Source organism: Zeus faber, assembly GCF_960531495.2.
Source record: "Zeus faber genome assembly, chromosome: 9".
Taxonomy (NCBI): Eukaryota; Metazoa; Chordata; class Actinopteri; order Zeiformes; family Zeidae; genus Zeus; species Zeus faber.
In genome coordinates this window covers 28,211,950-28,227,066 of record NC_137197.1, presented here as the reverse complement: position 1 = coordinate 28,227,066, position 15,117 = coordinate 28,211,950, and the positions used below count along the sequence as shown (strand labels likewise).

The window sequence follows — 15,117 nt, the reverse complement described above, 5'->3', positions numbered from 1 at the left end:
ATGGGGCTCTAGTGCTCTGAATTATTTCCACTACCTCAATGGATAAACCTTTGTTTAATAGCCGGTTTCGCTCAGGGGCCAGGCGACCAGTTTCACTTGGGGAGCTGGATGAAAGATTTTCCCCGCTGCCTGCGTCAGGGGATCCAGCCGGAGCGGATGCACCCACAGTGTACCCACGATGAGGGGCCTCAGGTCCGCAAATCAAGTCTGTGTCTGCCATCAAGGTGCCACCAGAACCAGTTCCACCCTCCCACACCTTTTCCAGCACCTGCCACAACAGTGGGAGGGGAGGAAATGCATACAAACGAGCCTGAGACCAGCGGTAAGCCATGGCATTGTGACCCAATGGGGGGTAGTCCTTCCGAATAGAGTACCACAGAGGAAAATGAATGTGTCTCGTGAAGCAAATAGATCCCCTACGGCTCGGTTCAGACGCCAGATCATGTCCATGACCAGCGGTGAATATGCCAATCCAATGCGTGCGGCCATCCCCTTGATTATAAGCGTACTCCCAGGTTTTGCCTGCCCTGAATATGATAGGCTGACGGGGAACAGAGGTCGGAATGGGCCCACAGCAAAATCCTTGATGCCACTTCATGCTTGGCTAGGGAGCGGATGCCACTCTGACGATTGATTAAAGCAATCATCGCTGTGTTTTTGGAACTTATCAGGATGTGGTGCCTCCTCATTTGCAGTGCCAAGTGTAACAGGGCCAACCGGACCGCCTCCAACTCCAACAAATTGATGTGCCGGGTCCGGTGGGCTCTCCAGTGGTCGCTGACCATCCGGCCCTCGCAAACAGCGCCCAGCTATACAGGGAGGCATCCATTTTTATCACCACCTGCAGTGTTACCGGACCCAGCCTTCCCCTGGCGGCCTTCCCCTGGCCTGGTAGGCTTGGATCAGGCAGACATTATTAGGCAGGGCTGCAGCCTGCCCGCCGCTTTGTAGGATTTCCCTGCCGAATTTGCCATCAGCCTACACGCCTTGGAGGGTAACTGAGACTTTTCCAAGGTGAGGGAGGATCACAGGTGGGCAGCTACCAACTCCACCAAAGGGGCATAGCCAAGTATCCTCCGTCTCCGTCTTGGTGTCCAGGGTCGACAACTGGCTGAACGCCTGGTTGGGGGAGCGCGTCCTCTGACGAGCACCCCAAGAAGTCCTTATCTCCTTAGTGATATCTTCCAGCACCGGGAGGGTACGCAGCCCGGAAGGCCGATCCTCGGCCTCCGTAAAATACACCCCAGACAGCATTGAGGGAGGAGCGGGCTCGGGGTCTGCCAAAGCGATACCCAGCTTTGCCACAGCCCGCTCCAGTAGGCGCAGAAGCTCCTAATGAAAAGGCCCGGGACTGTTTGTGAGTTTCAGTTGTGCAGTTGTGTGTCTGAAGACAGCTTAAGGCATAGTAAGAACTCGAGTTCGAAATGAAGTACAACTCCGTCTCAGACAACTGAAAAAAAGGGCACTGTGGTGGTTGTAAAGCATTCTGAATCGCAAACAGCTAATACATGTAGAGTACAGGAAAACCAACACAATAAGTGCAAAATAGAGTTTCTGAATCTGAATCAATGGAGGTGGGCTAGTTGTAAAAGCAATAATGGAAAAAAAAAACCTCCAAACATGGTAAATAAAGAAATGTAAGCATCTACTGTAAATCTAACAATACACTTTCTTCTGTATTATATTCTCTGGCCCACAGCAGCAATAAGTACAATGTGTACACCCACATGTACTGTATGCACACACAAAGACACAGTTTTCCTTTGTTTTCAGCCCCTCTTCCCTCCCACTTTATCGACAGTGGCTAGTTTTATGACTTTTAATTAGCGCACTGTTGCCTTAGCAACACCACCCAGCCTATGCGACATCATAAAAAACAGCCAAGGAGAGTGAGGAAAAAAGAAAACAAAAAATTGGAGTGTAAAACATTCGGAATAGACACCAAGTGATTTTTACAATAGTTCAACCCCACAGCAGACCTTTTAGAGATACTATAGGTGAGTGTGTGTGTGTATTGTCGGCATCAAATCTAATGACCGAATAAGGGTATTTTGGTTTGGTCTTTGTGGGCCCACTCTTTCCAGACTTGGCCCCTCTGATTGAGAGTATCCGCGATTGCAAGTACGGTAAGTCAAAACTCTGTGTGAGTGTGAGTGTGTGTGTAGGTTTCTGTACCTGAAGTTGGGTGCAGAGGCCCATTCCAGGGCGAGGCAGGCCAGGTCCACAGCCGCGTAGACCAGGAGAAAGAATATGGTCACAATGCTGGCGATGGTGTTCAGCTTCCCCGAGAACAGCACCAACTAACATAGGAGAGGCAGACACAGAGAGACGTTTTCCATCCAGGTTCACATAGTAACAGAGTCGTAGACGTGCTTGTCAAGTGCGGTGCGTCGATTGGCAACGCAAGTTGGCATGGAATAAATCAACAGCAACAACATCTTTGTTTTATTTACCGTTGGTAGAAACCAGCGTCCTCCACTGTTTGGCTTGAAAGAGGCATCACTTATGATATACTTACATTAGGGAGGATGACAGACGCAATGGCAACTGAGGGAGCACTAACTTTGTAGCCGTTAGGCAGGCATAAACTGAGGTGGGGGGGATAATGGGAATAATAATGGAACATTATAGAAAGAGAGAGAGAGAGAATAATGACAGAGAGGGAGAGAGATGATGAGGTAATGAGAGCAACACAGATGATAAAGTATGAATAAAAGCACAAGAAAGAGGGAGATAAGGATAGAGAGGCAGAGAGGCGACCTCTGGAAGTCAAAGTCAGCACGCACCTCACCAGAGCTCCCCTGGGAGCCTTGCTCTACCAGAGCATTAATTAGCCATTAACTCAGACACAGGCCAATGTGGACAACTGCCATCACAGCGCGTGGGGATGTGTGTGTGTGCACACTTGTGTGTATTCATTCGCTAATGTGTAGTTCCATCTCTTGCTATGCACTAGATCTCTTTGGGTATGTTTTCTTTTCAGTGAGGAAAGGAGAGTGCACATAGAAAGGGTGCAGTGGTGCATAAATTGCTATAATTTTTACTCTAATAAGTGAGCTCGTACAGACAGTACATCTCAATTGAAAGATTGGTAGTCGGGGCTGCGCGATGATGCTATTGAATACTGCGCCATGGTTTTTTAAACCATGGCCAGGCATTTACGTTTAAGGGGACCTATTATGCTCCTTTTTATACAAGTTAATATAAGACTCTGAGGTCCCCAAAATATGTTTTGGATTTTCATTGCTGAAAATATCACTCAGATTATGCATTCTAGCCATTCTAACATACCTCGATACCATCCTGTTCCAAAACAGGCTGTTTCTGTGGGAGGAGCCACCCTCCTGATGCCTGAGTTCTGTGAGCCAATGGGGTTTGAGCATGGCTTCCATGTTTCATTGTATTTACTGTGTAACTTTCACTGATTTCACCTTATCAGTCCACCAAAATCAGTTTTTGAACAAATTTGAAGCGAGAAATAAGCAATCCAGTTGCTGAATCTTCACTCATATTAGATCTACAAGGCCTTATTTTAAAGTTAGTTCCGACTTTTATTGCCATACTCCAAGCTTGTGCCAGACCCAGACACTGCACTGTGATGCATCGAGACTCTCAGACGAAAGAAGCACAGAGCAGAATTATATTTTAAATATTTACCTTTCGATAGTCTGCAGTTTCTTCACAGAAAGTTGGTATTTATTCCTCTTTCTTTTAAACAATGTGTTTGTTGAGTTACTCAGATGGAGGGCAGTCCTAATTCTACTGAAGCCCAACATGATCTCAACGGGTTGTTTCAGGATATGTTTTCTTTCTTTTTTCACAGTTTGTGTGTTAGTAGGCAGTCAGAGACCCAAATGTATGTGCACAAGTACTGAAAAAGTAAGTTTTGCATAATAGGTCCCCTTTAATAGAATAGATAGCGCTTACTTAAATGTGACCTGACACAGTACATGGACTATCGCATGCCTCAACAGTTTTTCAGGATCAAATGTGATTCTGGTCAAAAATTAGTAAAGGGCAGATTCTGAACAGACCTCACCCATTACCCCCAGAATTTCTCTCTCTAACAAATATCAAGAGCATTGGATGTAAACACCCGTTTATATCGATACACAATTAAGGAGGTTAATTCTTGTCTAGATTAATCAGATTCCCTTCCTGTTACCTCTTGGACAACCATGCACATAAGCTCTCAATCTAATCTGAACACAAGACACTGTCTCCATGTGTCTTGTGTTCATAACAGTGAATCATTTTAAGTTGCAGCTAAGAAATGTATTTTTGTGGTGGATGCTCTATAACCTTAGATGTCCTGTTGTTGTTAATTTTATTGAAGTACTTTGATATTCTGATGGAAGTTTTGGGGTTTTAAAACACTCTCCCTCATGTATAGGCTCAAGTTATTTGTACCCCAAGGCGTCATGCAGTGCTGTCCAATGATCCCCTGAAAGAGTGGTCTGTGAAGCCTTTTAAGACTGATGGGTTACAGAAATAAACTGGACTTGACATTAAGTAAAATATGGGGCTGATCTGAAGCGAAAGTAGCTTTTGTTCACACGTTGAACAGGCAGCGTAAGTACAACAATCAGTCAAAAATAACTAATCATACTGACACTGACTGACACTGACACGAACACTAATCATACTGGCACACAGCAGGTGCAGTTGATTGACGGGTAGCCAACGAAAGACATTAGGTGTCATATCATGAGCCAATTACCCCTTGATCTGTCTGCGATGACTACTACCTGTCCAACAACCTCCTCACCGACCAAGGTCTCCTCATCAACACCACCGCACACTTTACAATTCTTTCAACCCTTACTCTCCTTATCCCATCTGCCCAAAGGTACAATGAAAGCCTTGTTCCATACTGCACACCCCCAAACCCGTTTTCTACTCTTCCTTATTCGATCCACCGCACAACTGTTGGAACACGGGGAAAGATTAGAATACGGCCTTTGTTATCGGTGGATCATTCAAATGGAGAGAGAAGGAGCGAGGGAATGAGAGAAGGACAGAAAGCGAGAGTGGACGAGTCAGTCAATGATTTGATGGCGGCAGCACGACTAACGATTTCCCCTCTAATTACTCCTCCTCCGCGCCCGGAGAGAAAGAGAGAGAATGACAGGGCCTTTAGCCTTTAATACACAGGACAGAATAGCAAGCCCTCTCATTTCCTCCTCCGAATCTGTCTCTCTTCTCCCTCTCTCCATCCATACTTTCCATCTATCTCCCACTCACAATTGACTTCTCTACCTAACTTCGAAGAACAAATTATTGCTTAAAAAAATGTTTCAATAGACTTTGTGGCCAATTTGCACTGATTTATATTTACATAATTAGCACACACATCTGGCTTTTCAAGAGACCCCCAAAAACAACACAACAGTTCTTTTGAAGCAAGACTCCCATTAAAATTCTAAAAAAAGAAGTAGAAGAAGATGAACAAGAAGACTTATGGCAACACCCTACTAAAAATGACGCGTGTAGATTTCATGGTCATGACTCCTGATTCGGTTTCAAATGTCGCTGCTGTTTTTATCCTTTGTATTTCAAAATGGCTGCTTTGTGTACTACATGACACCGGACTAAGGGTATGGAGGGAGTCTCTGTACTATCTGAGGTGGGAGCCTCAGCCAGGCTCATATTCCTCTTCCCCCTTCATTCTCTCAAGTCTGTAGGTAGTTCTGTTGCACTCACCTGCACCAGCAACCAGGAGATGAGCACTGACACCCAGGGGTTCCCGCTGTGGGACGTCCTCTTCGCCGGAGACAGGACCTTACCTGGGTGTAGACAGAGATTGATGGATAGATGAGAGCGAGACAGAGAGACAGGGTGAGAGTGTGGACAGAGAGTGAGGGGAAGAAAGAGGAAAGTTTAAATTGCGAGAGAGAGCGCAACCGAAAGTGAGGAGGAGTTCAAAATGAAGGCTGAGGGAAGACAAAGGGGTGGAGGAGAGAGAGGAGGGAACTGGAAAAAAAAAGGGATGGAGAGTGTGGGTGTGTCTAAGGGTGTTTGTCTGGCGCTTGGGTAGGTTTGTGTGGTAGGGTTGGAGTGGGCGTAAGGCTTGGGAAGATTTATGATTAAATCGTCTATTGGCCATTGACTCCAACGATCGTGATTGACATTGATGACAGAGGTTTTCTTATCTTTCTTTTTTTTTAAACGCCAGAAAAAATCCGAGCATTGAAACGGTGTAAGTGCAGTTTACCATGTTCTGAAACTGAAGTGGAGAGGGGGAGAGAGGAGAGAGAGGGGGCGAAGGCTCTCCCCCTCTGTCGAGTAACTACTGGTGATCAGGTCTCACTTCCCCTCTACAGGGATGAATATACTGTATCTTGCCCAGACAATCTGCTACCTCGATACCCATTAATGCTTTAAAAAACAAAAGCGCGGCAGATAAGAAGGACACAGTGGGGTCCATGGGGCTGGTGCTCGGGTGCCCCCCCCCCCCGCCGGTCAATATGCAAATCTTGTGATTATATCATAGCAATATATAATAGAATCTCATAGACAGCGGTGTGCACCGGCTGTGTGAAAGGACATTTTTAAAACACAACTGAGTTAAGGGACTAACCCCGTTCCGTATTGTTCCAAAAAAACCTGTGCAACACTGTTGGGACAACGAGGATGCATGTCTCCCCGCTGCTTTGGGACTTAATTTAATCAAAACGGAATGATTTTGAGTAAATCATTTACTTGTAAAAAGTAAATCCTGCATTTCTGGAACAGGGACACCGCTTTTGCCACATTACATTACGTTCTATGTTTGCGCGCCCCCTATAAAATCGTATATTGGCGATTGCAATTTTGCACGATTGCCCGAGCCCAATGAACAAAATTAAATGGGGAGAGTCAATGCAGCTGAGCAACAGAGAGAGGTGAGGGAGCGAGAAAGAGAGACATTCACTGTAGATAGAAGCAGGTCAGAATGTGTGTGTGTGTATACGTAGTTGTTTGTTTATGGGTGTGCATCAATGTGTAAATGTGTGTGTGTTTTGTTAATTGGACATCCAGCACTCAGTCTGCATTTGATGCTCTGGCAAGGTTAAGCAGCCAAGCACACACACACACACACACACACACACACACACACACACACACACACACACACACACACACACACACACACACACACACACACACACACACACACACACACACACATTTTCCAGAAATCTACTTAGGGCCACAAGTTTGCTCCATAGTGCTGATCCAGAATCTGTACAACTTAACTTCAACACTTAAATATGCAAAATGCAACTTTTATGAGTCAAATGGAGGCCTCAATTTTTGATGCCTCTTTAGTCTCTGCAGAATCTTCATTAGAGCCTGCTAGCGCCTTTTCTGGAACTTGCATCTGGCACTCACAGCTGCTGCCACAATGACATCTTTGGCCATTCTTGTTGGCCGTTGGAGTGACGAAGTGATACGGCCATTTGTTCAATTCTTCTTTTTTCTCTGAGCAGAGCTCTGTACCTTTAGCACAATAGTTTGACATCTGCATGGCCTTCAGGTTGTGTTTGACACTTGATAGGACTCATGTCTCCACACTAAGCTTGGCAGCTTTGGCTTGCACAATGTTGGACATTATACTGAACGCCGATTCCACCTGTGGACCATGAAATGCGCATTGCAAGGTTTCAGAGTGCTGGGTACTTCTAGTCCCAGGCCAGGTCTTCTGACTTGTGAAGCAGGATAAAAACTCCTTGACGAGTCTCTCCTGCTCATCTTGGAGTTTATGAACCTTTGGTCCTTGGATTGAAAAATAAGGCCGTAATGCTTCAGCATGGGAAGGGCTGCTGAATAGAAGTGGCGCTCAAGGAGGGTTTTCTTGTCCTCAAATAGCACCAGCCAAACCATGGAAAAATATTTTCTCTCTGCAGCAATCACAGCAATGTACATTTAACAAGCATCTTGATAAAAAACAATAATAACTAACAGACAGACAGACAGACAGACAGACAGACAGACAGACAGATAGATAGATAGATAGATTGACAGATAAAATCTGACAGTCAATAAGCAAATTTACTGTTAGAATTTTTTTTGCCCTCTCCCCCCACCCATATAGCTACAGTTGATGTTTAGGGTGTTTTTCTCACCTTCTTGCACATCCTAATCTTTTTCATCTTCCCCTTGTTTGTGAAGTTCTTGGACCTGTTTCCCAACTCCTTCCACAACTCCTTGATCCGGGTTCTGCCTGCTTCCTGTACGCCCCGCTTTTGAAGAATGGCATTGACAATGCTCTTGTATGTACTTTTATCTTCATTGCTCAGGAAGGCATAGCGAAACATGACCAATGCATCCCACATGCACAATGTGTCCAGACTGACATCCAAGACTGAGAGCCACCAGTGTGGGATATAGCACTCTGGCCGTGAGAAATGGATTCCAAATAAGCTGCAAATTTCTCTGAGGTCGTCTTTCATGTCAGCTGACCATTCGTGGTCTGTGGCAGGTCTGACAGCAAAGCCTCAACCCAACGCTCAAAAGGACAACAGAATCTCTTGCTGTTATTTTGAAGATGGTGACATGAGTGTCCATCAATGTCGAGGAGTTGAGGGGCACGGCGGACAATTTTTAGAGCCCCTCATCACAGCACAATCACAAAATTTACATAATGCTTTGGATATTTCCCCCATTGGAAGAAATCGTATTTGTTGCTACTGTATGTCTGGTCATTAATTCAAGTTGGTCGATCTGCTTAAATTCAGTCAATTTCTAGTTATGTCATTAAAGTTAATAACCAGCTGTTTGGAACATTGTTAAAATGTAAACATTACATGCTGGTACTTTACAAAACATTATCTGCTGGTACTTTCTCAATGTGTATGTTCTTGACTCTTGTATTGTTGGATTTTTCCTGCTTTCACATGTTGTGGATGATCCATATGTTCCTGGAGTGCAATCTTCCCACTTGCGCCATAGTTAATTGGCTGGTTGCATATGTTGCAAATAGCCTTCCCTGGTTCCCTATGCTGCTGAAGCAATTCAGTGAAAACGTGTTTCCTTTAACTTGGACAGTCTCCTGCAACCAGCTCCATTCAAACAGATTCTTGACCCCTTCATCAGTAGACTTTACGGCGCAAGATGCTACTAATGAGTGGTTATATTGTTTTGTTTGGATGCCGCATCAACACAGACAAATCTCAATGAAATATCAGTGACAATACAACATACTTTCTCTCTGTCTCTCTCACACACACTCCTGGCCGATTCACACCATACATGTGCTGCGCGCCGTCTGCAGAGTATGCAATATACAGTATGTCAAAATCAGACTTAACTTATTTGCAAAATTGAAGATGTAAACCTTCATTCATTGAAACCTTGATCTCTAACATGATTGGCAGACATTAAAATGCTTCTAAAAAACATTCCTCCGAGCAGTCCCAGGCACCTGTTTACTAGGGATGCAATGGTACACTGGGCCCACGGTTTGGTATGTATCACAGTTTTTTGGCCACGGTTATGGTACAGTTTCGGTATCTTTATATATATTATATTATTATATATTATATAACTTTATATTTAAGAATAAAAGATAAGTCAGAGTTCAACCTTTAAATCGTACTACCTTTACACACACACTAACACACAATATCACACTGACCAGTGTGATAGATCCAAGTCAGTGTAAGCAGCATGTACTGGACTTAACTTTCCACGATGACAGTCAGTTCTCCGACAGCAACGCTGAGAACGACAGCACTGCTGAATCTGATATGATCCCGTACTTGGAGAACATTTCAAACAGCGGATTTCAAACTGAATGTGATAATGAAACGGAAAATTTTCAAGAACCACCTGAGGAGACCAACGAAAGTAGTAATGCACATGATTCTCAAGCTTACCTGCAAATATAGCCAGGGGCCAAAAGAAAATGAAAAGAGGCCCAAAACAGGCTCTCAGAGTGTGGCTGGGGTAGGGTTGGGGGTTAGCCCACATAACTCCAAGAACATAGAAGATATTTTGCATATGCACATTTATATATCAAATGACACACTGAGGCTGATTTTCCGAGACATATTATTGATAGACTCTACATTTTGTTGTGTTGTCCGTACTTTAAACGCCTAAATAATTCCACTTTTATAAAACATGTATATTTTTACTGTTGAATTCAAGCTTTTTTAAAAACAAAAATGTATGTGTTGTTCAACATTCCTTCAAAACACAAGAACAAAGCAGAGATTGCCCCATTCAGCAGGGTGTCAAGTCCCAATTCAGCAGGATGTTAAGTAGCCATGTGACAACTAGCTTGGTTCTGTTGATCCTCAATCCATTTGCATTCTGGGAGTTGGCTGAATGAACCAAGTGTGGGGGAAAACTTTGAAGGTGATTATCTCAGAAACACCGTTTGCCACACCTTTGTCATGAACAAGCCATAGCTTTAAAAATATTTGCTTGATTTGCACAAGTGACACCTTGTTTGGAAGCTCTGATTCTTCACTTTCAATTGATGCAGAAAAAAAACAAAATTGAAAGCCGCCAAATGGCCCTAAAGTATGTGGTGGGTCACATATATTATTTCTGATAGCTGATCTTGTTGTTTTGGCCAATACCGGACCAGATATCGGTACATACCCCACCTCCAAAAAAAATGAAAAATAATTGACGTATCTGAATGCTTAATGTGGGTCACATTTTCAGGTCTGAAAATCCAGAATTCAGGATTCATCTGGAAAAATCCCATCCCTAAGTAATGGAATGGATTAATCAAATTGACTTTAACTCTTTAGCTGGGGGAGTGTGCTGTAAGCTATCTGCCTCTGTACCAAGTAATTTATCTAACCGGACACATACTGTATGCACATGAACACGGTGCCTTGACACACAATTACACAGCCATGTACATCTTTCACCACATATGGACCTATTTCCCCAATTGAAAAGGAACCTTCCAGAAAGAGTACAAGGTGTGGGTTTCTGTTTCAATTTTAGATAACTTTCGGCTAACAAGGGAACTGTTGGTTTCAAGGACACCATTGGTGGTTGACGACAATTTTGACGATTGTCAGTGTCTTCTCAATTATAAAATCTATTCGTTTGGGTTTCTAGAAGTGAAGTTCTTTCCAGAACATGGTGCTTCATGCTGAAGCTTCTGTTGAGTTGGATAGGAGCAGTGCTTTTTCCTCCCACCCCATGGGTCCTATTTGGTCCCACTTCCCAAGCAGGTACGGAACCGTACTAAGTGGCCATGAAAACCCAACACTTCCTTTTTCCATGCCACTTCAACAATCCTAAGTCAATGCAGCTTTTACATTTTCCATTTGAGAGTGAAAGTAAATAAGTTAGTTCAAAGATCTTCTCCTTCGCCTGCTTTGTGTACTCAGCATTGACCTTTAGACTAACAGCTTGGTGTAGCTCTTTCAACATCTGGATGATCAAACTGGAGAGGGTGATAAGAGGAGTGTGTGAAGGGTGAAGGTCTGGAGGTGGAAAGTTACAAAATGAACAGAAAGCACAGCCAATACACTTTTCAGTGTATTCTATTTCTATTCTACAACTCTTCATTTACACAATTCTCTTTGCATTTGTCGGTGGACAGAGGTCAGCATGGGAACTCTGACTTGTCGTCGGGTACATAGCCGAGTATGCAGCAAGATGCAATGCATTGTGTGTTCTGACACCTTTCTTTCATAGCCAGCATGAACTATTTCAGCAATTTGTGCTACAGTAGTTCTTCTGTGGGAGCGGATCAGACGGGCTAGACTTCGCTCTCCACGTGCATCAATGAGCCCATGGTGCCCATGAACCTGTCACTGGTTCTCCTTCCTTGAACCTTTATTGGTAAGTACTAACCACTGCATACCGGAACACCCCACAAGACCTGCCATTTTGGAGATGGTGTGACCCAGTCATCTAGCCATCACAATTTGGCCCCTACTGACTGTCAATCTCAGATCCTTACACTTGCCCAGTTTTCCTGCTTCCAACCTTACCTCAACAACTGACTGTTCACTTGCTGCCTAATATATCTCACCCCTCAACAAAGGCCATCTTAATGAGATGATAAATGTTATTCACTTCACATGTCAGTGGTTTAATGATGTGGCTGATCATGTTAACATGTACCCTTCCCTTGGTTCCCCACCAGACTGACTTGTGTGTTTCCCCAAGCGTTCCAGCATTTTTCACTCCTGTTTTTTTCCAGACCTGCCTGTTTTTGACCCTGCTTTCTACTTTCTGGATATTGGATTCCCTACCTGCCCCTTGTTGGATTTGTTTGCCTGAGTGACTGATCTCATAGTAAACTGAACTCTCCTTGTGACTTGGTTAGTCTCATTGTTGTGTGGCAGTTCTGCCCGCTACACGTCACCCGAGTGGCATTTTCAGGGCCCTCTGACACAGAGAGACAGGCAGAGATGTTGCAAACATCTCAGTTCATTGGAGAGAGTGGCACGATGTAACAAGCTGAGATCAGATGGACACATAATGACAGAGGCTCTCCCTGTGTGTGTAGGGATGGATGATTTACCTGTTGCTTGTTGATTGCTCTGACGAGCAACAGGCGTACAGCCACGCTGATCACTGGCCCCATTACGTAGACACCCAAACCACATTGTGCTTTTAGGTTTAAACCTACCAGTACCAGTGAACATTACAATACAATCTGGCCAATATGAACCTAGCTGACTCTGGTTCACTTGAGGAGCAGTTACTTCTCCGGTTCAATCTTCTCCAGTGCCGGGTGCACGCTTAACTCCACCAGAACATTATTCCAGCCTATACTGCAGCCAGAAAAAGCCATTTTGCTTCTTCCTGTCCGGTAAAAGACATGGCTAACCAGTCATTGAGAGGGTGATGGAGAGCAGAACCACAAACTTTGAAATGCCCTCTTGACCTCTGCTTCATGCTCAACTTCGCTGTTCTGGAGACCCACACAGTCAGGGTCCTCATTGACTCTCACCCTGACATCAATCAGTTGGACATGACTCTTGCCTCTCAGCTTTGGATCAGAGGGGAGGCTCTGGTGAAGCCCATCAACGCTCCTGCAGTCGACGGTCGTGTCCTTTGCCGGGTTACCCATCAATCGACTCCTCTCCAAGTGGGCATGTCAGGTAACCACATTGAAACACTCACCTTTCACTTTATCCATGCACAACAACAGCCTGGATTGGAGTGCTCACTGTCATGCTGTCTGTCTCAGATCTGCCCTCTCTTCTGTTCTATTCCGTCTTAGTTTCCAGATCTTTCTGGAGTCTCAAATTATTACCTAGACCTAAAGGAGGTATTTAACAAGGCACAGGCTACCTCATTGCCACCACATCGCCTGTATAACTCTGCCATTGACCTACTCCCAAGCAAGGCCCCTCCTATGGGTCGGCTATTTTCCTTGTCTGCTCCTTAAACCAAGACTATGGAGAAGTTTGTCAATAATTCCCTGTCAGCAGGGATCATTCGCCCTTCCTCATTTCCTGTTGGAGCTGGTGTTTTCTTCATAGGGAAGGACTAGTCCCTACACCTTGCATTGACTACAGAGGACTCAATGACATCACAGTCAAAAACTGATACCCTCTCCCACTGACATCATCTGCTTTTGAACTGCTCCAAGGAGCTACTATCTTCTCCAAACCAGTTCTCCGTAATGCTTACAATCTGGTGAGGATCAGTGAGGGGGATGATTGGAAGTGCCTTAAATACTCCTAGCAGACATTATGAGTACTTAGTCATGTCTTTTGGCCTTACCAATGACCCTGCAGTTTTCCAGGGGTTAGTCAATGATGTTCTACGGGACGAGGGTTGGGTGATATGTCAAACTTTTGCAACCACCAACTGTCAGCCCAACAACCTAAGGGATTTTTTGGTTTTAAACCATACGCAACCGGCAAGCTGAAGGACGAAAAATAAGTAATTTGCCGGTTTTACAAATGCAGCCTGGGACGGGGCACTGGCTCTCACCAGTCGCAGTGCGCGGGTCGGTTAAAAAAAAAAATCTCTCAATTAGGCATTTTAAAAGGTTAGCAACGTAAAAGAAAAACGGGCCCAGCCAAGAACAGGGCGATCACGGACTGGCCTACTACCCCCACTTGCAAGGAGCTTCAATGCTTTCTGGGCTTCCCTAGTTCTAGTTCATCTGGAACTACAGTTTGGTGGCAGTTCCTCTCACCCTTTCACGTCCCAGAATGTTCAATTCCGGTGGTCCTCCTGAGAGGGCTTTTGGTGAGTTAAAATAATGTTTCACCTCTGCGGCCATTCTCATCTTCCCAGATCCCACTCGCCAGATTCATTGTAGAGGTGGAGGTTTTGGACACCTGTGTGGAGGCAATCCTGTCTCAGCGATCCTGTCTCAGCGGTTGGCTGAGGATCAGAAGGTTCACCCATGTCCCTTCTTCTCCCGTAAGCTGTCTCTGGCAGATAGGAATTTATTTGATTGGGCAATCGATTCTCTAAGACTGCCTAGTTGATTCCATTGTCCAAGTTATCCACTGCCAGAGAAACTGCTGAAATTATGTTGCAACGTGTTCCACCTGCATAGCCTCCTCAGGGACAACGTCTCTGACCAGGTGCCATAGTTTCCCTCTCTGTTTTAGTCTGAGTTTTGCAGCCTTCTGGGGGCTACCCTCAGCCTGTCATCAGGATTCCACCCCCAATCCAATGGTCAGGTCCAGTATTTATGTTCTGCATAATCGGTTGCGTATTCATGTGCAATTTGTTCAATACATTTATTTAATTTCTTTATTCAGTGGGCATAGGCTCTTCAATGTTCAGGGTCTATGTAAGCAGTGTACCAATTACAGCAGAAGCCGTTCTTTAATGGCGTTGACCATTGTTTTGTGCTTTTTTTTTAAAACACCAGTATCGAAAAAAAAAAACGATACCCAACGCTACTCGGTATGATAAATGGTATGATAAAATAATCCCATTTAGTGCATTTACTGGACAGAAATACAGCAAAACTTTTAGGTTCAACACTTGTCAGTGTCGTGCAAAGATTGAAACGGCAGTCTGCATCAAAGGATTCCATGTCCAATTTGAGGAAGCATCTGCAGGTAAACAAACTCTCTAAATGCTATTGATTTTTTTAATTAGCAAAGCTTGGAAGTACCTTGTCTGTGCTTCAGCTGCCCGCTGAAACACGAGCATCTGAGGCGAACTAAAGACTGT

General features: G+C 44.5%; 1 protein-coding gene across 1 annotated transcript in view; it reads right to left on the bottom strand.

Moving 5' to 3' along the window:
- LOC307235077 (solute carrier family 12 member 9) overlaps window positions 1–15,117 on the bottom strand; it is a gene marked incomplete at its 5' end in the record, with an annotated part of 63,616 nt that overhangs the window by 21,880 nt on the left and 26,619 nt on the right. The window contains 2 exons of the mRNA XM_080007049.1: window positions 2,176–2,300; window positions 5,704–5,786. Coding sequence (XP_079863175.1) covers window positions 2,176–2,300; window positions 5,704–5,786 — 208 coding nt within the window. The remainder of the gene's footprint in view (window positions 1–2,175; window positions 2,301–5,703; window positions 5,787–15,117) is intronic.